The sequence below is a fragment of the Panicum virgatum genome, chromosome 8K (assembly GCF_016808335.1).
Source record: "Panicum virgatum strain AP13 chromosome 8K, P.virgatum_v5, whole genome shotgun sequence".
NCBI lineage: Eukaryota > Viridiplantae > Streptophyta > Magnoliopsida > Poales > Poaceae > Panicum > Panicum virgatum.
The window spans coordinates 2,412,330-2,439,001 of NC_053143.1; the positions used below are offsets into that span (position 1 = coordinate 2,412,330).

The window sequence follows — 26,672 nt, forward strand, 5'->3', positions numbered from 1 at the left end:
CCGAATCGAACCCGGTAAGAGCTCGAGCCTCGTGGGGAGACGACCGACGACTTTTTTTTTTTAAGTCTGACGAGCGACGAGTTAGGTTGAACATGTGGCCGCTCACCCGACTACTAGAAAAGACGCGCAGCAACGCCACAGCCCACGCAGCCACTCATACACCCGGCCTAGTAACTCCACGCCCACCGACGCTTCGGGCCCACAGGGCGCCCGAGGCGTGGACCAGGCCCACGACCTTTCTTCCTTCCTTGTGGGAGTCGCGGGCGGCGGGAGGCGCTGCAGCTGCTGCGACATCTCCGTCCACCGTTCCCCCCAACCGTACGCCACCAAACCAGCGGGTTGCGTCAGATTCCGGCGACGTGCCTCGTGCGCATCGACGCCCGGTTGCTGATTTAAAGCTCTGCTCTGACGGCTGACCGCACACCTTGCACCCGTCGACAGAGTTCAACTTCATCTCCTCTCCTGCTTAATTTTCAAAAAAAAAAAGCTCCTCTCCTGCTCCGATCGATCGAGGTACGCCCTTCTCCCGCGGCCGATTTTCCTGCAATCCCGTTTAGCCTCGCTCCCGCGGCCGATTTTCCTGCAATCCCGTTTAGCCTCGCTTCGATTCCCCTTTCTGATGGAAAAACTAAGGAGCTTCCCGGTTGCAATTTCTTTTTTTTTCCCTACTAGAATGTCGAGCCTCGAGGAGCCGCTTGGTCTTGGAGACCTGCCGAAGTTGAGTATTAACAGACTTGGAAGCTTCTCCCAGCCAAGTGCTTATCGCAGGGCAGCGGCTGATGACCGCAACACTCGCAAGTAAGTCTGAATACTCTGGTCAAAATGATAATCAGGGTCGTTTGACAGTGCATCGGTTACTAACTACTTTAGTAATATGGATGATCAATGCCACTTTGTCAATTGAGTATAGTCACGAAGATTTTCATTCAGTGAAGGGAACATTCGAAAAATGCATGCTAATTGTTCGTTCGCAGGTACAACAACTCCTGCAATGGTGGCGCGCCGATGGTTTTCCATGCCAATTCTCATGCGTGGCATCAGCAATGCCGTCAGGCCGATTCGTCATGTCATGTGGTGGAGCTTAGAGATCTCCCTCGGAAGGTAGTTTCAATTCCACAATTAGGACAGCTGATAATCACTTTTGTTCAATATCCTTTCTTTTACTTGGTCACAATATTCCATTGTGCAACTATAAAGTACAATAGGTATTGCCATTAGAAAAATACAATGATCAGAGTATTGGCATCACAATGCACTTTCTTTTAATCCACTCGATCAACAATCTGTCTCAGTTTTTTTCTCTCGAAATGATCTGTCTTCAGGTTATGTGGGATCTACCAAGCTTTGTGAAGATTGTTGAAGTTGGACCCCGAGACGGCCTGCAAAACGAAAAGGGCAATGTACCGACATCTGTAAAGATACAACTGATACACAAATTAGTGGCTGCAGGTTTATCAGTAGTTGAAGCCACAAGTTTTGTATCCCCAAAATGGGTGCCGCAGGTGATGCACTTAAATCATATCAAGTGATCTAGTGAATTTGGTGATTGCCATTTTCCATGGCAAATCATGGATGTCTTATTTATCTCAGTTGGAAACTGCAGCTAGCTGATGCAAAGGAAGTCCTCAAAGGAATCCAGCAGATGCCAAATGTGCGGTATCCTGTGTTAACTCCTAACCTAAGAGTAAGTTCTATATCTTTTCTTACAGAACTCTATTCCAAAAGTGCAAATCACAGCATTGACAATGCTGTATGTAATTGCCAGTACATGATCTGATGTGTAGCAATGAATGACTGTTCACAGGGATTTGAGGCTGCTGTTGCAGCTGGTGCAAAGGAAATTGCGGTTTTTGCATCTGCCTCTGAATCCTTCTCTAAGTCGAACATCAACTGTACCATAGAGGAAAGCCTTGTTCGGTACCGTGATGTTACTGCTGCTGCCAAGAAACATGGACTCCTTATCCGTGGGTAAGTTAATGAACAGTTAGCCTCTTAAGCCTAAAACTACTGTAAGTGAAGAATTGAGTTACTAGTCAAGCTACTTGGCCTGCAATATGTTCTGAATCTTGCTCCCTGTGTTTGGGTTAGGTATGTTTCGTGTGTGATTGGTTGCCCTGTTGAAGGTGCAATCGATCCATCAAAGGTGGCATATGTAGCTAAGGAGCTTTATAACATGGGCTGCTCAGAGATTTCACTTGGCGATACTATTGGTGTTGGTACACCAGGTACTGAATGTTCTTGCCAATGCTTACCCTTTGCTCTCAGTTTATTTGATTAGTGTGTTGAAACTGATTCAAGCAGCAACTCATCGAGACATCCCTGTTCCTTGTTGTGTTGTCTGTTTTAGGTAGTGTAGTTGCTATGCTTGAAGCTGTCATGTCCTTTGTTCCAGTGGACAAGATTGCCGTTCATTTCCATGATACATACGGCCAGGCCCTTGCCAATATCCTAGTATCCCTTCAAGTAAGTAAACTTTCAAAAATTGTTTGTTTTGTCATTAAAAGTACTTAACACTCACATGGCGGTCACTTTAGCCTAACATTTTCTTTGTTTCCTCAGATGGGGATCAGCATAGTAGACTCCTCAGTTTCAGGCCTTGGAGGCTGCCCATATGCAAAGGGCGCCACTGGCAATGTCGCCACTGAGGATGTCGTGTACATGCTCCATGGCCTAGGCATAGAGACCAACGTGGACCTCAACAAGCTCATGGAGGCTGGCAATTACATCTCCAAGCATCTAGGAAGGCCACTGGGCTCCAAGACTGCTGCCGCTCTGCGCAAGCTAACCACCTGAGTTCGTGAAGATCATTTCAGGCCAAAAGCATATATATCAGCTGGTGTCATCACACATATTTTATACAGGTTGTATGAATGTCCGAAAGTCTTGCTTTATTTTGTATATTTGGGTAAAAGTCGCAGAAAACATGGATCTACATAAAGTTGTATTCTATCCTTAGGTGATCCTGCATAGTCAGGACATCATGGAGGAAACTGTGCTCGCAGATACGAGTATATGTAACGGCAAATCCCTAACAAATTTGGGGCCCTCTGCACAGTTCTCCAAATGTAATTTGGAGCTCATTGTGTACCCATGGAAAATGTACGAGAATCTGGTCTTTGGTAGCTTACCGTTCTTCCATATCTGCTGAACACAAATGAAGAATGTGCCAGCAAAAGTTGCCTACTGCCTGACAGCTTCGAGTTACTGACATATACACATGCAACACAATGTCACAGATAATGAAATGGGCAAATCAATGGACACAGATTCAGTGACATTGCCATGGTTACATTCTCGTGACATTGAGTCACTGACGTGTGGGACCCATATGGGCCCGACCCACACATTAGTGACTCAACATTACGAGAAGTTACTGTGGCAATGTCACTGAAACTCAATCCCAAATCAATAGAGGCGTGTAGCTTTTCTTGTCCTACCCTCGTGATGTAAAAGGGAGGGAGACACTTGCCGTATTCTGTACTATATTGCATATAAGAATGAATTTGCAATCTGCACAAAATTCAGGAGGGTCATTTTGTAAGCAGTATTTTTCAGGTATAGATTTACATGTCTGGCAGAAAGTGCGTTTAATCAGTTGCCATGGTTATTCCAGGGAGAGTTTTAACGACGCCCAGGCATTCCTTCAACAATGTTTTTGCTTGTTCACTTTTTTCAGACTCGCAGAGCTCAACAAGTTCATCCTCAAACTTGGGCTCTGTTCTGTCTGTCAATGGAAAGTCTCTATACAGTTTGCTCAACTCAAGAAGGCACTCTGCAGCAGCAGTATGGACCTGCAAAGAGGAGAGTCAACTTGTGAGGAATACGGTTGTCTCTGGTAGCTAACTGCTAATCACAAACTAAACAGAATTTCCAGGAACGGGTCTATTTTACCATCTACTCGGATGTAACATGATATTATGGACTATCCCAGGCAATTCCATACAGGTCAGGATGCAAGTGGGTTAGCTTTGGGTCAACCAGTGATCAACCCACTCAACCCAATTTAAAGAGTCTAAGTAATGGGTTGATCTAAAAATAAACATAAGATTACCCAAAGAAACCAATGGGTACCCAAAAGCATGTTCCTAAGTCTGCCGGATATGTCGAAGCGGAGCTTCTCCTCAACGGGTGCTAGAAGAAATAGCTTCCCAGACACATCATCTCGGCCACGAGCGCAGCTTCGCCACGCGGCCCTATCACCTGAAAGATGCCCCAATCCTAGTGCCTCTGCTAAGCGCTCGCCGCACGGCCCATCACCTGGAAGAGGCCCGCCACTAAGCTTGCAAGGACCTTGGCCCGCCGCACACCACCATCGATCTCCTTTGCTCGTGGCTACTCCATGATGTCGATCGATGTCCATGGCAGACACCAAATCGAGGTCTTCCAGCACTCAAATCAAATTTATTGGTAGTGGATTTATCTCTTCCTCCTTCGAATCAGACTAGCTAGCTAGCCTCAGATCAATCTGAAAGCAACCAAATCGAGACCTGCGGCTCGCTCCTGCACGTGGAATTTCCCCATGGGTGACGACCTCACAGATCCTTGGAGCATATCGAGGTTGAAGATGATGGTCACCTGCGCCCCTCGAGAGGTTGGCGAGGTAGAGCGGCGCTGGAGATCAGGGAGGGTAGCTTCTGGAGTCTATTGCGCGGCATTTTTGGGTTAACCCGATAACCCATCAAGTAAACCAGTGTAGCACTAAATATTTTTTTGGGTCAGCTCTTTGGGTTTCTACCCTACTAGTCAGGAATTGGGTTTTGGGTCATTGGGTTGACCCAAGAAATTCTGCATCCTGACATACAGGCATTGCACCATTCTTATATGTTAACGTATGGTATGAGTATTTGGGAAAGAAACACACACCAAGTTTTGCTGGCTATTTCTTACCCTAGCAATCACTGGGAGCTGCTCCTGGCCATGCCATGCAGGGAACAGTACCAGCACATTGATGGTCTTTCGAAATGTCACTAACTTAGCCTCCATGATTTGCTATGCCCGTCAAGTGTGCGTAATTAAGAACCATGGAAGGAGATTAAAAGAAAAGGTGGGAATGTAATAGGCAGTTGTTTTTAACCTTAAACAAACACGGTGGATCCTATTGGTCACCTAAATGAATTATCTGCAACAATAATCCCGCTTTCTTAAGAGGCTTCTCACATAAAGTACCTACACAATTTGCTAATTATTGGTTTTGACATGCTTGTTTGACCCATGACATTCCATCACAAGAAAATTACAGAACTTCAGTGCTTTGGAGCTACAAAAGCCCACTTCAGTTTCACTGAGCGAAAGTGACATTATGACTATTCTTCTCATCATTAATGGCCACAAACAAGCATAGACAGTTTTACATCAAGAAGACCGCTGAACCATGCATTAAACACCCTCAAATGAAATGTCATAATATTTACTGCTTTTGATGGAGAGAATAGTGGATTGTATTCCTCCAAACCCTAGAAGGGTGGGATATATAGATCCTATACATGGGCCTCTAGACATGGGCTCACATATACACCAACACCCCCCCGCAGTCTGAACTACCGGCGCAGCGGTGTTCAAGACTGGACAACAAGAAAGCCAACCCCCCCCCCCCCCCCCCGCAGTCTGAACTACCGGCGCAGCGGTGTTCAAGACTGGACAAGAGAGTACAAATAGAGTACAAAGGGCAAATACCCCCCCAGCCACAACTAGCCACCGGCTACGTTGAGACTGGAGCAAAACTCTGATACCATGATGGAGAAAATATTGGCTTGTATTCCTCCAAACCCTAGAAGGGTGGGATATATAGATCCTATACATGGGCCTCTAGATGGGCCTCTATACATAGGCTCACATATACACCAACAGCTTTCATTCTATAAACATATATGACTGACCATAATATATTGAATGCCAATGTGAGTTATTCATTAGCAGGAAGATGTTATGTTATCTTCTAGTAAAAGTGCTATGAAAATATATCACAACATCAGGTAGTTAGGGCGAGATATACAGAAAATCACCTGAGCAATCTTAATTAAGCGTATTGAGTCTAGTACTTTTGCCGACACCAAATGGAATAGCTGGAAAAATAAATAAGGCTTGTCAGGAGTAATGGAAAAAGGAGAACAAATGCTAAAGCTGAATATAAAGCCACACAAACTATAGGAGTATAGGAATACCTCCTGAACCAAGGAAGTTGTGTCTTGAGGCCATGTGCCATTATCATCAGAACTCTGAAACTTGCGGCACAACTCTTTGACACATGAGAAGGACGACAATTTAACTGTTCATGGAAAAAAATATGCATTAAAATGACGATTTTCAAGCATCAAAGATAAATAATTTTTCGACGAACTCAAAGAAAAGTATTCAATGCTGTGCAGAATATATTACAGATCTTGCATTGAAAGTCATACCCTGCCAACTCTCCTCAGGTGAGAGAGAATTCAATATTACTTCTAAAACATTTTTCTTCTGACTGATAATATCATGAGGAAAAGCAACGCTGATGCAAGACATGGCACAATTGAGCACTTTATCTAGAGAAACGGAGGCACCTTCACTTTCATCTTGTTCTGTACAAAAGAAGCCATGCACAAAAGCTAAAAAAGGTGAAAGAAGTACTTGGAGAAATAGCTGAGAATTATATGATATGATCACATGTGTACTATAACATTTATTTAGTGTAGAATTATGTAATCAAGTATTGCAGTTCTGTGTCTGCAACTTCCCAATTTATTAAGATAGATAGAACTACATATTTTAGTGATAAGTACATTGAACGATTATAGTAATAATATTTTATAACATCCATTTTAATCCTAATGTCTCTCTTAGTAAATAAAGTCTCACTATGTGCTACATGGAGGTATGAATGTATTATTATGGAGGTGCCTTATCAAGCTATTCTCGAAAAGGTACTTGGGACTCAAAATTGGTGTTGCTAACGTCCATAATTGTCAGAGAGCATCAGACAGAAGGGATGTTCTTGCATGATTACAAGAATTGTAATTTAAGCATAGCCACTAGCTGAATGCATTAAAGGAGCTCAAAATGACAACTGACCAGCACCAGCAGATGAAGTAGTTGAAGATGAACCCTTTGCCTTACAAATGACAGATTGGTTGCAAACCTTGTACAGCATAGGAAAAATAATATTGAAAAATCCTGGATCTCTGAATGCTGTGATCACCTGAAAAGTGAAGAAAGAAAGAAGAAAAACTTAAGTACATGGTACCAATTGTAAAATTCTATAAGAATCGCCTAAAGGCCATATAATTGCAAAACATGTGCTCCTAAAATGGCACAATAAGAGAATGTGTCTCTTTTGGGATCCATTAGTTCATGTATATATCTACTATCTAAAAATGTTAAAAGATTGATTAAATTCCATATAGCATGGTTCACCAGAAGAATATATTATGTATCTCCCTAGGATGCTTTGAGCAAAGGGTTTAAAAGGATCCCAGGACTCGCCTGTTGAGAATTATTGAAATACTTTCAACATGATTAAGTTACAACCTTCAAGAAAAACCTAAGTTCAATAATTACCATTAAGTAGTCGAAAGACATTCTATTAAAGAAAATGCTGTCTGCTAAAACAAGAAATGGTAGGTCAACAAAAAGTAAGGGTCCAATAATTAGATGAGGAATGAAGAAAAATACTTTCTGTAAACACAAGAAAGCTGCTTCCCGGTACAGTTTTGTTTTCTTATTGCATGCAGCACAAACAGCATCTAGTATACCACTTGGCAAGCTAGAGTCTTCTGCTATTATAGCAGCATGACAGCAAGAACACAATGAAGCCAGTGCATCCAGAATAGCATCTTTTCCCTGTTGAAAAATATAAGGAAACAAAATGAATTATAAAGAATCGATAAGATAAAAAAAAAATGTATAAGCAGGCCACCCAGTTATCATTCCACGAACAAATGAAGGGTAGCGTGAGATACCTCCCAGAATCGACCTGGCAATTCTTTCAAAAGTGATTTGAGAATATTATGGTGGTGAGCTGAAAGGGATTCTCCAATAACATCACATAGCTTCTTTGTAGCCTTGGCTGACTGCAAGGATAAGGATGTACAATAAGCATATTACAAGCTACAGGGCTGTTTAACTGTTACTAATCTGATATGCATATGGACATGAAATTATGAAACAGAGACTGTACCTTTCTTTTACCAGCCCATGATGACGATGACATGCAATTACACAAAAGAGATACAGTTTCTGGTAAATACAGTGTTAGGGTTACTCTTTCACTGCTAGGAATATCCTCCCAAAGTTCTTCATATAAGGCACTGGTATCTTTGTCATCATCAAATCTGAAAAGAAGTTCTGTTTATACACACGGAAAGGTTTCTTGTATTTATACGATCATGAACTCAAGCATTATAAATATCTAAAAATTAATGTCAGACGTAAAGAAAAATGCAAGGTTAATTAATGTGTCCTTCACATACCTTGACAAAAAAATTACAGGGACAACCACTGCATTATATCCACCAAGAATATCTGCTGCATTGCTCAAGTAGGCCTTAATAAGAATTGCACCAGATAACTGATCATTTTTCCCACCAGAATGCAGAGAGGTGGTATCTTCAATAAGCTTCTGAGCCTGGGAGGGGCTAGCATATTTCAAAACAGTAGCACAAGAGGACGCAAAGGCCCTTTTTGCTGCTGAACTCCGTTCCTCCAGAACAGCACTATACAGTAACTTCAGTAACAATGTTGAGAATGGTTTGATGTCAATCATGACCTTCTGTACCAACAAGATGATGAAGCTAGCAACACCAACTCTGAAATGAGACAGAAAATGAATGAAACCATGTGATTGAAGTAGTGAGAAATGCAGCATTTGATGCTATCATGAATAAGATTTAGGGAACATATCTGGTGGAAACCACAACCTTCGTGAAAACCCTGCAAACCATGGAAAAAGTCATCTAAATTCATGAAAAAAAAATCACACATATAGATGATACACAATCTTGTAAAATATTCTATCCAAACTCGACTTCGTTTGCGAGATATAAAAATAACAAATTTCAAGCCAAGAAGCTGTCCAGATGATTTGTTAGAAATTTGTTATTTTTATATCTCACAAACGAAGTCGAGTTTGGACAAGATATTTTACAAGATTGTGTATCATCATATCATCTACATGTGTGATTTTTTGGGTGAATTTAGATGACTTTTTGTCGTGGTTTGCATGGGTTTTCACGAAGGTTTAGTTTCCACCAGATATGTTCCCCAAGATTTATGGTACAAGCAATCCAAACCTTGTATTTAAGCCAACAGCTGATCTAACCATTTGGGCCAGGCGAGGGACCAATATATCGAGTGAATTCTTGTCAACAACTTTTATACAAATATCAAGGGTTTCCCACATTGGAGAATCTTTAGCCACAGCTATCCGCAAGCTTTCAAGCTTATCTGTTTTGATGCCAGCATTTCCTGCATGCATCTTGATCCAAATACAGGAGTGAGTAAAGTATTGCATCTGTGAGATATACACATGAACATCATCAGTCCTTATAAAAGAGAAACAAAATTAGCATACCTCGACGTAATTCAACCTTTGATCCTCCAGACTTGACAAACATTCAAGCATACAACTAACAAGTTCTGCCAGATGAGGCCGAAGGGCAGGCCCAGCTCCCTAAAGACATTAGGAAGTCATAAGCTAAGGATATCCCTTTAGTGTGTTAAATTGGTGATGGTAGCTACAAAAGCATAGAATATTAACATATGAAATGCATAGAGAAAAAAGTTCTATGATCTTTCGTTTACTGAATGTGAAAGTTAAAACACAGATGTTGAGAAAAACTACCATAAAATTTAGTGAAATACTAAATCTACAATATAACTCATTATCTATTTCTGCCCTTTTTCATCCTCTCCTCTGTCTATTGTATTGTGGTTCACGCTCGAGGACACTTCTGTATATATATAATTAAAATACCATAGGGGATTCTCCTACTGTCTTTCACTCAAAAATATGTATATATAACTGATTAGGAAAAATATGCAGCTCAACTTGCTAAGTTTTACCATCAATATACCTTAGCAAGCTTCATCACCAAACTAATTGAGGCTTTTTGAACACTTGAAACTTTACTGAGTATGCCTTCAGAAAGCAAGTATGGCAGCACAATGTTCATTGTCTCATTTGCATCAGAAGTAGAAGTTAGTGACACATCACAAAGCCTAATTGTCAATGAGCTCACGGCTCGGCACAAACTGTCACCAGCATTACGCACAGTTTCCTTTATGTCATCCATTGCACGGAAGGCGGTTGTCCATATTTTTCTCAAATGCTTTGAAACCTTAAGACCAGTAAAGAAAAGCTGAGTTATATTTTGCTCAGAAAGGAAATTTAAAGCCAGATTCATACAAAAACTTTAATATAGGCTGTGTCAAACGAAATAGTGAACTAACTAAAATTTCCATAACACCACGGATAAATGATCGATTACCTGACTATATCTTCGACCTTGGATGATGTCTGCAAGTGCAAGACAGGATGCTTCACGTGAGCGCCAAAGCCTTGATCCAGATTGAACCAACAAATCCTCTACTATGACATCGTAATGTTCATCTATTGATTTTTTTGGATCTGAGACAATTAACTTCCAGATGTGTCCCATTGAATCCTAAAAAGTGCAACTGGAACTATCAGCTCAGAGCCTCAGAAGTCAGAAGAAATGTGCTATGAACTTATTAAGAAATATGTTACGGCATAATAAGATAAAATATTAAAATAGTATTTATAGATATTAATGGCAGACATAACACTTGTGAGGATTTAGTAGATTCCATAAATAGTTAGGTTTTAAAAGAAAGTTAGTGGTAATTGCTGCCCAGAGATACCCTCTAAGCATGAGACTGGGCCACTTGCAGGATTGTGCAAGGGCGTGCATTGATTACTAGAAAGCTATCATCATGGTAGAAACCTAATCTCAATGAGTTACATTGCGAAATATATGCAGTATAATATAACTAACACAAAGCTGAAATACAGTTGTTAAGTTATAAGTTCAAACTTTTCAGTGTCTCACAAACCAGTATGTGAACATGGTTGTCGATACCCTGCAGCTGGGGTACCCACTCCTACTGTGCCAAGCCTCGCGTAGTTATCCGTAACTACGTCCTAAGGAGCTGAGCAGCCGGACCCCTGGGGTCCGACTCCATCTCACCGGACCAACGGTCCCGGACCCGCTTCCCGCTCGGGGACGGGTCCGGTATCACCACGTGTCCTAGAGGTGGAAATGCTCAGCACCTGTGGCCGCGGACCCAGACCCCCGCAGGTGGGTCCGGGACCTCCACGTGCCATCTGGACTCCCGCAGATGGGTCCGGGACCTCCACGTGCCATCCGGACTCCCGCAGATGGGTCCGGGACCTCCACATGCCATCCGGAATCCCGCAGATGGGTCCGGGACCTCTACGTGCCATCCGGACTCCCGCAGATGGGTCCGGGACCTCCACGTGCCTATCCAGACCCTCGTGAGCTCTCGGCGTAGTTAGCTGCTCGGGAGGGGTCCGGAGCCGCCACGTGTCACGCAGATGCGGGCACGGGCGCAAGCCTTCCACTGGAAGCTCCCTCACCCACCCGCATTAAGTGCGAGTGGTTGAGGCGTGCTCTGCTGCCGCTAGGCACGGGGCAGCTTTTGTCAGTCCACACTGTGGATCGCCAGTTACCGAGGCGGCTTGTCTGTTACCGAGGCACGAAGCAGTGTCTCAGCGCCGTGCGCGTAGGCGACGAGTCATGATGACCAGCTACTAACTGGAGCAACAGTGTACGCTGCTACAGCAGACTGAGTCAGTAGTTCGGCGCTTCATCATGACCTCAACGCGCGGCTCCAGAGGCTAGACTCTACTCCGACATGACAGCTCAAGACCATCCTTGGTCAGAAGCTACGCACGGAAGCCGACGACAAGATCTCCGGATCTGAGGCATTGAAGGCCAAAGTGTAGTTTATAATACATCGCCAGGTCCACCTGTCGGGGCCCCGCTTAGTGTACACGCTCCCCTTGAACATATAAAAGGGGAGCGCACACGTTGGATAGATGGGGCTGGAGATAGGCCAAGACTCTGACCACACAAGCTCGGTTTTCACTCCGAGCAACCCTGCTCTCAACCTCTTGAGAGCGCAAGCAATACAACACACAGTGGATGTAGGGTATTACGCTCCGGCGGCCCGAACCACTCTAAACCGGCTGTGTTCATCGCATTCTTCCACCAAGATTGGGCTAATCCTAGCTAACTCCCGAGTACTCACCCTCTGGGTTTAGGCGGGTGCACTACGCCACCCGGCTGTGGGTTTGCACACCACGACATTTGGCGCGCCAGGTAGGGGCTGCTTGGCTTTCGCTTGATCATCGGCTCGGCATCACCATGTTTCAGGTGGCGAGCGCCCGGGGGCCAGAACTCGCGTGGCAAGCGCCCGCGTCAGCAGGACGTCGACAGCGGGTCATGCTCTCCCAACTCGTCATCAAGCAGGTCTGGGGGGAGCACAGCTTCAAAAAATCCCAACTCGCAGCATACCTCACTCATGTGAGGAAGCCCGCTCCGGCGGAAAGCCGACTCCGGTCGCACCAAGCCCGCTCCGGCGGAAAGCCGACTCCGGTCGCACCAAGCCCGCTCCAGCGGAAAGCCCACTCCGATCGCACTAAACCGACTCTGGTGGCTCTCTCCGGCGGAAGGCCGACTCCAGTCGCACTCCCGACTCTACATCTCTGTAAGTCCTACCCTTAGAGGCCCAGCAGGGAATAAAACATTTTCCTTTGTAACTAGGTAGTACTTCCGTGTGGTCCAGTCCGGTGAGCCTCCCCCATGGAGAAGTCCGGACCTCTGCGAACCAGGTTCAGGAAAGCGTACTCACCCTCCGGGGAGGTCCGGAGCCGTGTAGCCGCTTAGCCTGGTTCCGTACCCTAAGCCTGCATGCTCTACCTCCCTAGGGCGAGTACCGTAGTACCTAAGACTGGGGGCTCGAAGGTCCGGACAGCTCCGGCCTCATAAACCCGTGTTCTGGCTTACATCGCACATCTCATGTACATCTAGTTATAAAGAAAAAGTTTATTCTCAGTTCGCCTCTAAGGATGTTACATTCCAATTTCAATCTACGCATTCTGTTTGCGCTAACCCCCACGTGGCTTCTTACTCTTGCGCGGTGATTGTGGTACGAATTGAGTTGGCTAGTTAGTGACTTACCTCGAGACCCCTCATGGAAGAGAGGGGTTCGGACCCCTGGGAACCTGCAGGTTCAGGGAAAGCGCACTCATTCTCCGGGGAGGTCCGGAGCCGTGTAGCCGCTTAGCCTGGTTCCGTACCCTAAGCCTGCACGCACCACCTCCTGTGAATGAGTGTCGTAGTACCTAGGACTGGGAAACTGGAGGTCCGGACTTTCTCTTAACCTAAAGGCCGGCCCATTGAGCTCCGTTCACTGAGCCTAGCTATCTCAAAGGATCACAGCCAACAGGATTTGGGACCCGTGGGCACGCTACTAATCATCTACCTTGAGTCATTTGCAGGTCCAAAAACGTGATGATGCAGCAGGTGACCCAAAGGATGGACGACGCAGGACAAGACCCTTGCGGCGCGCACCGCTGGGCGCCAGAAGCAGCCAAGTTGCTCACAGTAGTGGCCCCACCTGCGGGTTCGTTGCCTCTCCCGAGGCGGGCCCGGGGGCCTCTGTCGGTACCCTGCAGCTGGGGTACCCACTCCTACTGTGCCAAGACACGCGTAGTTATCCGTAACTACGCCCTAAGAAGCTGAGCAGCCGGACCCCTGGGGTCCGACTCCATCTCACCGGACCAACGGTCCCGGACCCGCTTCCCGCTCGGGGACGGGTCCGGTGTCACCACGTGTCCCAGAGGTGGAAATGCTCAGCACCTGTGGCCGCGGACCCGGACCCCGCAGGTGGGTCCGGGACCTCCACGTGCCATCCGGACTCCCGCAGATGGATCCGGGACCTCCACGTGCCATCCGGACTCCCACAGATGGGTCCGGGACCTCTACGTGCCATCCGGACTCCCGCAGATGGGACCGGGACCCTCCACGTGCCTATCCGGACCCCCGTGAGCTCTCGGCGTAGCTAGCTGTTCGGGAGGGGTCCGGAGCCGCCACGTGTCACGCAGACGCGGGCGCGGGCGCAAGCCTTCTGCTGGAAGCTCCCTCACCCACCCGCATTAAGTGCGAGTGGTTGAGGCGTGCTCTGCTGCCGCTAGGCACGGGGCAGCTTTTGTCAGTCCACACTGTGGATCGCCAGTTACCGAGACGGCTCGTCTGTTAACGAGGCACGCAGCAGTGTCTCAGCGCCGCGCGCATAGGCGACGAGTCATGATGACCAGCTACTAACTAGAGCAACAGTGCACGCTGCTACAGCAGACTGAGTCAGTAGTTCGGCGCTTCATCATGACCTCGACGCGCGGCTCCAGAGGCTAGACTCTACTCCGACAGGACAGCTCAAGACCATCCCTGGTCAGAAGCTACGCACGGAAGCCGACGACAAGATCTCCGGATCTGAGGCATTGAAGGCCAAAGTGTAGTTTATAATACATCGCCGGGTCCACCTGTCGGGGCCCCGCTCAGTGTACACGCTCCCCTTGAACATATAAAAGGGGAGCGCACACGTTAGATAGACGGGGCTGGAGACAGGCCAAGACTCTGACCACACAAGCTCGGTTTTCACTCCGAGCAACCCTGCTCTCAACCTCTTGAGAGCGCAAGCAATACAACACACAGTGGACGTAGGGTATTACGCTCCGGCAGCCCGAACTACTCTAAACCGGCTGTGTTCATCGCGTTCTTCCACCAAGATTGGGCTAATCCTAGCTAGCCCCCGACTACTCACCCTCTGGGTTTAGGCGGGTGCACTACGTCACCCGGCTGTGGGTTTGCACACCACGACAATGGTCACATGGATAACTTATTACTAAATTGGTGAAATCAATATAAAGTTAAGTTTAACTAGTGGAGCTAAATGGGGCATCATGTACTTGCTTAGTGCCTCAGTTTCTTACTTGGTTATATGTAATTTTACAAAATTATGTCACTCAACCAAGCAATTTAGTTTTGGTCGACCAGACAAAGAAATAAGAAACATAGAAGATGGCAGATATAGTGATGGGAGTGCACACTTTGATACCTGGATATTCTTGTCAGGATCGTATTGGTAACGGACAAGCCTAGGAATTAAGGCATTGAGATAAGGTTGAAGTGCCTCGCCAGCTTGTTTGGCTATCTTGGAAAATCCAAAAGCAGCACCCCTCTTGGAATTGAGAGCAGCCTGATAATTAGCTAGATCCATGAACTTGTATATGAGGTCAGGTTGCCCCATCTCATTGGCAAGGCTGCACAGCTCCTTGTAGGTGCTAAGTTTCCCTCCAGTAGGATTATTGCCAATTGTGCCTTCTTGAAAGACCTCAGAGTCCTCCATCAACTAATGCGAGTACAATAAAACATAAATAACTTGGAATCAAAACATAATCACCTAGGGATAAAACATATATCGAGAAAATCATGCACCTTAATAGCTTTTTTCTTCTTTGCGGCGCCAGTCAGTGTGTTCACAAGAGCATGAACAAGCTGCTCTTTCATAGATGCATCACCAAGCTCATACACAATGCTCATCCCTTGGGATGCCAAATCTTGTGTAAGCTCATTTGGATCACCAAGGAGATGGGAAAGAGCTTCCTGTGAAAGAAATGGCATCTACATTTGTCAACAAGGTGGAAGAACTCTGGTGGGAAGACAGTGATCAAATGTAAATATTAGCACCACCCTAAGCAAGAACTGTGCTAGCTGAAGAGAAGATATACATTTCAACAGTATATGCATAAACTGTTCAGCTCAATTCAATCAAAAGATTTTTTTTTTTGGCACCACACTACAGGGAAATTTTTAAATTCAGGCATAGAGTGACATGTGAAACCTAGCACGAACTTTCAATTAAATCAAAAGTTAGTGCAGATTTTACGTGGGCTGGCAGGTACATGACCAATGCACTTACTAAAGTTAGCTTCCATGCCTAAGTCACTTTAGATTACTATGCTAAAGTTAGTTTCCATGTCTACGACACTGTAGATTACTATCACTAACATATCATACAGGCCAATCGGCATTATACAGTGATCTACAGATTATGCACTGTGGTAGTTTAGATAAAAGTAAAAAAAGAAAATGTATGAGCTCTTTAATAATCTATGTATCTTAATCTTGATTGGCAGACCTGGATTTGAGGAAGTAGTTCTAGAATCTTCGGATGTCGACCGCAGTACATTGTCAGAGAGACCAACCAGACAGTACCGGCACAGCGTTCTTCTTTTCTACTGCTAAAAATTAGTGTCTCAAACAACTTTTTAATAATTTTTTCTCGGGCCATTCCGTGTGCTTCTTCACAGACACTTCTTTCATAGGAGTTACTCGAGACTAGAGGTGTGCCACTAGTAAGATAGTTTGTTGCCTGGGAAAGGGAACCAAAGTTTGTCTCCAGTATCACATCTGCTGTCACAGGAACTTCTCCCCATATGAAAGATAGAGCCTCCCCGGCAGCAAAAAGAACATCTTCTACCTGAACAAGCATAATTTTAATATATTTCAAAGAATAGTATTATGTTAGCTGCAAAGTTCGATGTTTTGTGTCACTACCTTAGAACGTGAAAGACTAAAAATCAAGTCTAGTGCATTATTAAGGTGTGGAAAGGACATCTCATTCCAACATATGTGCCCCAATGATACCAGAATTTTCTGAATAGCCTTAGTATCATTTTCAGAAAGCAGCTTAGTCAGCTTCTCATGCAGAATGGTTAATAGAGCACCTGCAGGAAAATATAATTCAAATAAAAAATATCATAGATCATGAACAGCATAGCTCATATGCAGTAGACATCCATGTTTTCAAATCGTCTAGTCGGACCTAGTCGCCATGGGACCGATCAGACGACTAGTCGCGATTAGTCGAGCCTAGTCGGTCCTAGTCGTCTGCCTAGTCGTCCTATGTGTCCCAGGACCGATATGATATATGTACTGCATATTACTTAATAAAAAGCAAGCATGAAGACAACAATGATGGTCGATTTTTCACTTACTTGTGAGAGATGATTTGTGAACTGTCCAGAACTCTGTCTCAGCCTCTATATATCAAAAACCTAATGGGCCACCTTGCCAACCGTCACCAGCCCAGGCCCACAACTCAAATAGCCCACAAAACAATCTCAAGTCCGATCGTTTTCCAACCTGATCGGCGCGACTAATCGCGACTAGTAGACGACTAGTCGGACGACTAGAAAACTAGTCGCCCAAACCTACTCGGTGTCCCTTATCAGGGTCACCGGACCGATAAGCCCGACTAATCGCGACTAATCGCGATTAGTCGGACGACTAGATAACATGGGTAGACATTTGAATAGCAAGTTTAACCTGTAGAAGAGTTTTGGTTGATGGAAGGCAGCGCACAACGTAGACCAATATGACCAAGAGATACCATTGCAACGGATGCTAATGCCGAACCTTCAGAGTCGATAACTTTTACAAGAATATCAACTACATTTTTTACCATTTCTTCAGGTATCTGCACATTCGCTCATCAGTACAACAAATCAAACTTAAATTGAAAAGTATAGAAAATTAGGTATTCATAAAATGATGTACTCAAAGTCTCAAACAAAGTTTCCTAAGCGATATATTATGGCAGCCAAATTGATTGCATTATATACACTCAAACTTGTGAAGTGGCCACAATTAACTCAAAAAACTTAGAAATTGGATATTTATGTCCACAAACTTGTACAAGTGGTTCAGACAGGTTCAATCTAGTTTGGCTCGCAACTTAAAAAAACTGCGCTAAATTTCATATAAGGAAACAGCAAATAAAAAAATCAGTAACAACAAGCTACAAAGTTAGGAGGATGGAAGCAATATGAACATACATAAGATTGCTTCAAACAACCAGCAGTTAGATATCCAATCGCACATAACAGTCCATGATAATTTTCAAATCTGGCACAATTCATCAAATAGCCACATGAATTAGAAGTTACATGGCAATACAAAGGACATGTCACCAGTGTTGAAATTTCCATTTTCATACCTTGTTGGGCGGTTTTGATCAAGTGTTGAAGTGAACTCAGACAGAAGAGTTAGTGCAGCAGAGCTTGAAAGAGCTGAAGAAGCAATACCAAGCAGACGCGAGGCAGCTTCACGAGCATCAGAATCAACATGACCCAATAGACCTCTTAGCCACTGTATGCGGTCTGCATACCGCAATGACACCATCTGCAAGTTATGAAACAATAAATCTAACAGTCTGAGGAAAACATGAAGTTCATTTTAATAGATGACATCAAACAGAAACCTTTGGTTGACGAGAGGAAAGATCAACCAATGACTTCAAGGCCAATGCATGCAGTTCGCTAGACCCTTCATATGACATCGCATTTTCTAAGATGATACACATTTTTGCTACTGGGGAATGAGATGGATCTTCTTGCGCAAGATTTGGACTATCACTAGACTCAAAGCACTTCATCAGAAACTTGATCATTGAAAGAAATGTTTTTGAAGGAAAAAGCAATTTTCCATTTGTCTGGTCATCAGAACATAACAACTGTGGTCTCTGATGGCAGATATAATTTAGCATCTCTGTAACATCAGGATATTTGAAATCAGCAGATCCCACAGATGATTGCCTCCCATCATTTAGAAGATTCAGACCAGCTAGAGCCATTTCCCTGGGACAACACAACCAAATAAGTGAAGGATATATATATGGTTAAGCATAAATAACTTATAAAATGCATGCCCTGAAGAGATGTGCTAATGTATCAGAATCATAATCGAGAATTTTCTTCAGCATACGTGTATGGTAAGCAAGATCACCAACTGTTCTCAATTCATTTGACAAGGTCAGAACTGAAGGAAGTCGCTACTTCTATGCATCTAGAGGACATGAGAAGCACTTCTTGAGATCAGCAAAAGGACTTTTACAACATGAGTCAGGTGAACAGTTGTTGATCTAGTAGGTTTCACAATCGGAATTCGATCTAATGGTTTTACTGACTGACAAGTATGATAACAAGTCTACGATAATCTATAGCATCACCTCATACAAGGACAATAAACTCTTATTACTCAATTTGTTATTGCAAGATTTTCTAAAAAAAAACAAATGCTAATTGCATTGCATGCATAGTTTAGGAAGACAGATGAATGCCACCATGACATGCCAGGATATAGAGTTGAGCATGCAATGCAAGCAACAGTGGGACACTAAACAGTCAGAACAGATACTAAAAGCACCAACCATGTTATCAGAATTGATGTTAGGAAACGTAAAAAGGGTGTACCCAGTGCTGAAAGCTCACACACCAAATGGGGTCTTGGGAAGGGAATTTGCACTTGAGGTTCTTGTGGGGAAAAAAATATTTACAAAGTGATGTGGAACAAAAATTACAATGGGTGACCCGGTAGTATAAGTGGAGAAAAGTATCATGTCAAGATAAATCTTTTGTAACCAACCTTATGTCCAGTTTCACATCTGAGGCCCCAGTCATGCAAATGTACCGGCTTGGGCAGTGCTGCGTATCATACAATGTTGTTGCCCATCTTATAGCAGAAAACCGAACCTCGCTTTGCACCTTTAAGAAAAATTCATTACAAGAATGTAAGATCAGACAACCAATGTTCTTATGGCGTCGCCTAGGCGACAAGGCGCTCCCCTGTTTTGGCCCGCCTAGGCGTTTTAGCCCGCCTAGGCGTCGCCTTAGCCCGCCTAGGCGGCTAGGCGGTGGTGACTCGCCACAACTCGCCTTAACACCGTAAGAACATTGACAACTACATAAAGTTCAAGTCAAGAGCATAGCATCCATTGGATTTAGGCCCTTGGAGGTAAAAAGATATTGCAATTTGGGAATAATGCAATAAAAAAGTGATGCTGGAGGCCCATGTATCCATAAGAGTTCCAACCTACGTTACCCCGATACTTCAGAGGAGGTGTGTATTACGTACCCGAGACGTATCGGATACCGATACGCGGCGGATACGCAACAAATACATATCGGAGAAGTATCCGTAAAAAAATAAATGAAATATAAATCGGATACTTATTTGGATACGTATCCGTCAGCGCGGATACGGTCCAGCCCATCTAAAACCCTACCGGGGAGAGAGAGAGAGAGAGGAGGGCGCTGCACAGGCCACCCGCACAGGCCGTCCGCGGCGGCGGTCGAACTCGAGGTGGACGGGGTGGAAGGGCGGTGGCGGCTAGACGCGAGGAGGGGCGGACGGGCAGCGGCGGCCGAACCCGAGGTGGAGGGGGCGGACGGACGGCGGCGGCCAGACGCGAGGAGGCGGCGTGGACGGGCAGCGGCGGCCGAACCCGAGATTGAGGGGGCGGACGGGCGGCGGCGGCCGGGCGCGAGGAGGGTGGACGGGCGGCGGCGGCCGGGCGCGAGGAGGGGTGGACGGGCAGCGGCGGCCAAACCCGAGGTGGAGGGGGCCGCGCCGCCGTGCGGGTTGGGCGCTGGGGGGCGGCGGCCGAACGGGATCGTGGGGAGGTGGGGGAAAGGAGGGTTGGTCTGGCCAGTGAGGGGACCGGGGAGTTGTGGATAAGGCAATGGTGGACTGGGCTGGGCCGTATTGTCTAGTTTATTGGGTTTATTTACATTTGGTTGACTGCTGCAATGTATAAATCGACTGCTATTTTGCTCTCTGTTCGATTGGGATCAACACTGGAGCTGCCCTAAGGAGGTGGGTGGTGTTGTAGTGGACTTTTACGTTGTATTGCTGGTTTTTTATTTAATTAATATGCAATATTATTTGTTCCTAAAAATATTAAAACGTATCCGTGTATCGGATTTTTGGGAAAAATGACGTATCCGCATATCCGTATCGGCCCGATACCGATACACGTATCTGTATCCGTGTTGTATAGGTTCCAACTATCATAACCACAAGAATAAATAGCCATCCTATAGAAACTCCCCATATAGAGCATGACCAAAGGAGCCATCAGTGATAACTCCATATACAGAGTATGACCAAAGGAGCCATCAGTGATTGGTTGTCAGGCTTCACATGCGAAGAATACATCATTTGTCATTTTTCTTAAGAAAAATGTGGAGAAGAATTTGGATCTTTTGGTTGCTCCAATGATGAGGTCTAAATTCAGATTTCAAATCATAGTTCAAGGATTAATATGTGACTTCTTTGAGGTGACCATGAGCGCATCCTGAAAAGACAGATAAATGTGAAACTGGTGTGGTCAACATGCTTGTAGTATGGTGGTAAGTCCTCCAGTCGTGAGGCTGCCGACATAAGACCCCTCACTGTGTTTTTCCCCAAACATATGGGTTAAGACCCAGCCTATGAATTTGTTCACTAAAAAAAAAGACCCAGAGTATGGCAGCAGTGTCCCCGTACAGGTAGGAGCCAGCTTTCGGGTACCATTTCTCAACCTTTCAGGCAATGCACTCATGATATCTCTCCCCTTGGATCGAGCTTTTGAACAAAAAACAAGAATCCAAAAACTTATTGTGGACTGTCAAAGAGATCGTCAGAAATTGTTTGACAGAAGTTCTTTGAATTTCTAACATATTTATGCATCAATTTTAATAGTAGTAGTTGCAGGAATAAATATAAATCCAAATGTAAAATTCAGAAAATCAATCTGATTGGTGGAGCTGAGGTGCTTCTATATTTATATGAACTTGGTTGTTTTACATATCACTCGCACCCGTTATATTATGTAATAGCTTTACAACTGGTTTATGATTTTTTTTTTCTATTATTAAACTAAATACAGGATGGAGTTTCCTGTACTTTCTTAAAGCAAGGACTCAGATTTTGATCTTGCAACCCTCAAACTGAAGGTAATTATATCTGCATTCACAAACTATCACCAGTAATGATACCATCAATGTAATCGTGATAATAAAAGCTTATGATGAAAATAACAACTTTACCGCTTCACAATTTTCCAGAAGAAGCACCTCAAGATTCTTCAGTACTATCATTGAAGCACCCTGATATAAAGGCCAAGAAAAAGAGAATGAAGATAGCAGATAGTTCTCCAATTAAAGCTGGGCAGACACTAGATGCATAGAAAACATGGTAGAGTCATGATGCAGTAAACAGAATAACAAACTACGCAAGAATGTTATAAAATATGTTCTGGATGGTGGCAAATCTGTGTTTTAGGTTGTTTATTCCTTATAAGGTGCATGCTAGAGTGTCCTGCTAGATGAACCAACTCTTCGGGCGTCGCTTCTGGTGCAAGAGGCTAAGCATTCTTTCAGACGTCCCAGGAGCCCCGTAACGTATTGAAGCTCACATATTACTTGCGAGCAATCGTATGAAGGGTCGCCAACACACAATATGAAATGTCATTGGATTGATGTATAATTCTGAATCCTAAGTATTAACAAAGCAATCATATTAATTAATCAAGTAAAGTTAAATATGAACTTCATGTGCAAAAGAACTCCCCTTAATTGACCTGGATGTCAAAGGCAAACAAGTCCATACTAAACCTTTTGGAGGCAAGGACCAAAGCTTAAACGAGTCATTGCCGCCAATCCAGCACATAGCTTGATTGTAGCAAGTTTTGACCATGAAGCAATATGCTCTGTCCATGTACTGAATTGACAAAAAGCTAGCATTTCAAGCCGTATCAACCATTAAACCAAAAAAATTGGCTGTACAGAGTGATCAATTAACTAAATTTCAAAATCATCACTGCAAAAATCTTCAGTAGGCCATGAAAGCACACTTTGGAGAAAGCAACATGACCTTAAGAGTTACCTTATATGCTGTAGCAAGGGACGTAGCCGCCTCCTGAATTGTCAGACGAAGCGATTGATCCTCCAGTCTCAAAGCAGTAAAGAGTCGTATAGCCATGTCGGTTTTATCGCTGCAGTGAAATAGAGTTGCAAAAAATCATTCATTAGAACACAAATGAAAGGAGAGCCATGAAAGTTTAAGAAAATATCATGCCTGAATAAATTTGGCATTCGAGAAGCCAGCAAACCGATAGCCTGGTATGCAAATATTTTGGTATCTCTACCTGTAGAATCTGGAGAGAAAAAACAACAAACTGTTCAATATTTCTCCATTAGTCCATTCAATATCAGAAACTTGGTCATAAAAAATATCCAACTCCCAGATAATTGATGCGGGAGTGGGGGAATCAAAGATAAACCACATTTAGATGAATAGAGAAAAGCAGATAAGTAGTTCAAAGACCTGTCTCTGTAGAGGAAGAACCATCAAGGGAGCGCAATATTCCACTAAGGATAACTGGACCGATTAACTTTAGCTGGTCGGTTACTGCCTAAATTATTAATCATTCATATCAGCTTAAAATATGGTAAATTAATTAGCATATGTGTCAAAACTAAAAGCTTTAACAAAATAAGCCATTAATGCTAAAAGATAAGATATTCGTTGTTAGAACATGCAAAGTGCACATACATGTTTGAAAACCCAGACAGTGAACTCCATTCCTAACTGCTTCAGCCTTGAAGTAGTTCCGCTTCCTACAAGCATAGAAGAACAATGAAAGATAAGATGAATTAATGGATAAACATAAATTGAGAAGTTAAGTTATTGCCCTGTTGTAACAGCAAAAAGGATGGTTCTAATAATAAATTGAATATCAGATTGGGGAAATAGAGTAATTGGTAATAGGTTCACAGGAATACGAGTTCAACATATCAGATAAATATGTGCTTAATTGCATTATTAATAATAAAGACCAATTAGTAACTCATCAAGGCCAGTGAAACTGCTTTACGAACCAAGATGAGCATGATCCTAGAGTAGAATAGTATGTTGTAAACAATGCAGTCTATTTCATATGACTAGGGGAGACAAGCAAATAAAGCGTGGTACAAACATTAACAAACGAGATGCATTTTAATAATGATATATTAAGTATGGAAAGGCTACAGTTGCCAACAGCAGAGTTTATTAAAAAGCAACAATTGGATACCGCAAGGCATAAGACCAATTAGACACACACAAAAAGTAATAAATGGTAAAGGGATACAAAAGTGGATACCATAGATGCAGCCAAAGATACATTGAAGTGTGTGTGGAAATGCATTCGCTGCAGCAATTGACCGGCAGAAAACACTCATAAGCCGCATACGCAATGAAGCATGTGCTGGTGAAACTTTCAGCTCTGCAGCTATATTTTCTGCACCCACAGTACCTGCCTCACCAGACAACATTATCAGAGAGCCAGGCTCGAAAAAAAAATATTTATATACAAATTGAGACAGAGAAAAAGCAAAGGGGTTGAAATTCAAACTACATCAATCAAGATCCTAAAAATAGAAAATGCATACCATTGAACAGCGTGAACAGTTTCTTGATGAGGTTGGGATCTTCTAAATTCACAGTTGATGCTTTGCGCTTTAACAACTCCTCTCCTTTCTTAGAAACTGATTCTTGACTACGTTGAAATAGCGATTAGCATCATTGTCGATCCACATAAAAAATTCCGGTATATTGTAGACAAAATTCTGAAATGGAATTACCTATCTGAAGCAGCAGCTAAATAAAGAGGGTAGACAATCTCAGGTGCAAAGTTCATAGCTTCAACGACATTCAAGATTCCTAGCTGAAGAGATTGAACAAGAAATTAAACCACGAGAAGACCAGGTGCATTGTGCAGGCAGTACACTCAACAACTAAAATGTGTATGTGCGCTTGTCCAGTGCAGGCATGATTACACATTTTTTTTGTATTACCTTTCTTGATGCAAGTATGTCGCCTTTTAGTGGTAGGTTTCCAGTAACACGATCTGATTGTGCAACTGAAAGTCCTGATGGACATCCAATACTGTAGAATTTGACAGCATTTAAATGTCCAAGTCTCAAAATTTGTTCTATAAATTTCACTTAATTTAGCAAGGAATACATACCCCTGAGGTGGTGTTTGATACAATAATGTATGGAAGCAGAAGTCAGCAAATACTAGACCGTCATTGGATTCAGTTGTTGCTTGATATTTTGAAGCAATGGTGGCATCCACCTTATGTATGTTACATTCACCGATAGCCTGGAAGACAATAGAAGCAAATTTAGAAGGGAAAAAACATGTGAGTGCTATAGAATGTATGCACTACAGGGCAAAAAGGCAGATAAAATACTTCACAGATTGTTAAAATGCAATCACTCCAGAAGGGACATGACAAACCTTTGTCACAAGCCTCAAGATGATCCCTTGATGATGACCTGGAACATTTGATATATTGGTCAAGAAATCAGGAGCAATGTTTCCTTTCTCCTGTTACAAAGCGGTAAGCGGATACAGTTAAGTTTTGCAGAAATGGTGAAGCAGTTCCAGAGAAAATTAGAGATTTAACAAAGGAAACGAGAATACCTCTGTTGGCAGGCGTTCAAACGCCATCTCCATATATACGACACAGAAGTTTCGGACAATTGTTGAGGAAGCAGATTCTGTATAAATCTTCCATAAATCCAGCATCGGCAGTGGAATCTCAGGCCTGTGCTTCACCCTTTTGTTAATGTGGCTGAGAATTTCCATAACCTGACCAAATCCAAAAAAAAAGAATCGGTGTCACACTTATTAACACCAATCCATAAAGCATGCGTAAAACATTGAAAACAATAGCTATGCTCCTTTACCAGAGAGCAGCCACATGTAGTACCACTACTGAGTAACAGAGCAGAACCTGAACGGGTTTAGGATACTTTAAATCAAGGTTTAGGCACTCCGCAAATGCAGGATATTAGAAAGATCAGTGTAGAACACCACCATGGGTGTTCTAACTGTGTAAACTGTTAATGGTAGACGAGGATATGCAACTCTTGCGAGCCCATAATAGACCCAATTTTGCAGATAAAAACTAATGGAAACGATTGCCACCGGTAAAATTAAGTAGCAAACCCACAGTCCAACCGCAGAAACTGAAATTTCATCACCGCGTGAGCAATACGTGACATCACGAAGGAACAAACCCATCTAACTGAAGAGGGAGAGCGTCCCCCATGGCACACACTGAAATTCAGATCGGGCAAGCGGCTGGGAGAGGAGGCGAGGCGCGGTCTGGTGCGCTTACGAGCTTGCGGACGGCAGGAGCGGGGGAGGCGAGCGAGGTGATGGCGTAGGGGAGGACGCGCGCGAGCACCGGCGCGAGGCGGGCGTCGTCGGCGAGGGCCAGCCGCGTGAGCATCCGGTCCAGGGCGTCCAACCTCTCCGCGTCCGTCTGCTCCGCGGCGGCCGGAGCGGGCGCGGCCGCCGGCGCCGGCTGCTCCGCCATTTCCCCGCGCTGGTGGGTGTTGCGGGAGTCGCCGCCTCGCCGGCGTTCCCTTCTTCCGGCGCAAGAAGGTGGGCAGGGGAGACTGGAGGAGTCGATGCTAGTCGGGTTCGAGTCCAACCGTTCGTAGAAACAGAACCCGTGCGAGTCGGACGGAACTCGTGACGGAACCCGTTCGTGAGTGTTTTTTAGGGGCGTGGCAAACAGCTTAGTTGCACAGCTCTCAGATGTTGCGATGTGTATTTCTTGGGGTGGCAACACCCTTTATGTTTGGATGATGTTAATGGATTTTAAATGATATATGAATCTTGTGCTATTTTCTCATTCTGTGCTAGGGTACAACTTGCAATTATGCCGAACGGGGCTCGTTACTGTCACTGAAAGCTTTATCATGTTTTTTTTTC

General features: G+C 44.1%; 2 protein-coding genes across 5 annotated transcripts; one reads left to right on the forward strand and one right to left on the reverse strand.

Annotated features, from left to right (window-relative positions):
• The first annotated feature begins 247 nt into the window (after positions 1–247).
• LOC120643495 (hydroxymethylglutaryl-CoA lyase, mitochondrial-like) lies at positions 248–3,127 on the forward strand. Its single transcript, XM_039919873.1, has 9 exons — positions 248–513; positions 673–798; positions 975–1,101; positions 1,323–1,502; positions 1,604–1,684; positions 1,805–1,968; positions 2,089–2,225; positions 2,348–2,463; positions 2,560–3,127. The coding sequence occupies exons 2-9, from the start codon at positions 674–676 to the stop codon at positions 2,791–2,793; spliced, it is 1,164 nt and encodes a 387-aa protein (XP_039775807.1). The 5' UTR covers positions 248–513; position 673; the 3' UTR covers positions 2,794–3,127.
• LOC120643493 (proteasome adapter and scaffold protein ECM29-like) lies at positions 1,257–26,416 on the reverse strand. 4 transcript variants are annotated; one of them, XM_039919870.1, is made up of 35 exons: positions 26,071–26,416; positions 25,371–25,538; positions 25,185–25,274; positions 24,910–25,046; positions 24,737–24,827; positions 24,524–24,606; positions 24,332–24,438; positions 24,043–24,195; positions 23,454–23,518; positions 23,226–23,313; positions 22,977–23,055; positions 22,785–22,893; positions 21,947–22,006; positions 19,503–19,621; positions 18,340–18,715; positions 18,076–18,260; positions 17,915–17,984; positions 17,406–17,556; positions 16,635–16,804; positions 16,216–16,557; positions 15,513–15,680; positions 15,133–15,426; positions 10,461–10,637; positions 10,047–10,310; positions 9,545–9,643; positions 9,264–9,448; positions 8,445–8,780; positions 8,153–8,306; positions 7,935–8,045; positions 7,648–7,815; positions 7,048–7,174; positions 6,399–6,557; positions 6,162–6,265; positions 6,003–6,062; positions 1,257–1,379 (listed from the first exon to the last, which is right to left on the reverse strand). In XM_039919870.1, exons 1-35 carry the CDS (start codon positions 26,269–26,271, stop codon positions 1,335–1,337), a joined length of 5,295 nt encoding a protein of 1,764 aa, XP_039775804.1. In that variant the 5' UTR covers positions 26,272–26,416; the 3' UTR covers positions 1,257–1,334. The 4 variants fall into 4 exon arrangements, with proteins under 4 accessions (XP_039775804.1, XP_039775803.1, XP_039775805.1 ...); XM_039919869.1 differs by lacking the exon at positions 1,257–1,379 and adding an exon at positions 3,424–3,791; XM_039919871.1 differs by lacking the exons at positions 1,257–1,379; positions 15,133–15,426 and adding an exon at positions 3,466–3,791.
• Positions 26,417–26,672: the final 256 nt, after the last annotated feature.

What these genes read in the sequence shown, in the direction of transcription:
- LOC120643493 (XM_039919869.1), bottom strand. Translation starts at nt 26,271, where the DNA reads ATGGCGGAGCAGCCGGCGCCGGCGGCCGCGCCCGCTCCGGCCGCCGCG. An exon ending in TATCTTTGGCTGCATCTATG is followed by an intron (nt 23,519 to 24,042) that starts GTATCCACTTTT and finishes CTATGCTTGTAG; the next exon opens with GAAGCGGAACTACTTCAAGG. An exon ending in ACCTGAGGAGAGTTGGCAGG is followed by an intron (nt 6,266 to 6,398) that starts GTATGACTTTCA and finishes TTCCATGAACAG; the next exon opens with TTAAATTGTCGTCCTTCTCA.
- LOC120643495 (XM_039919873.1), top strand. Translation starts at nt 674, where the DNA reads ATGTCGAGCCTCGAGGAGCCGCTTGGTCTTGGAGACCTGCCGAAGTTG. An exon ending in TTAGAGATCTCCCTCGGAAG is followed by an intron (nt 1,102 to 1,322) that starts GTAGTTTCAATT and finishes ATCTGTCTTCAG; the next exon opens with GTTATGTGGGATCTACCAAG. An exon ending in ATATCCTAGTATCCCTTCAA is followed by an intron (nt 2,464 to 2,559) that starts GTAAGTAAACTT and finishes TTGTTTCCTCAG; the next exon opens with ATGGGGATCAGCATAGTAGA.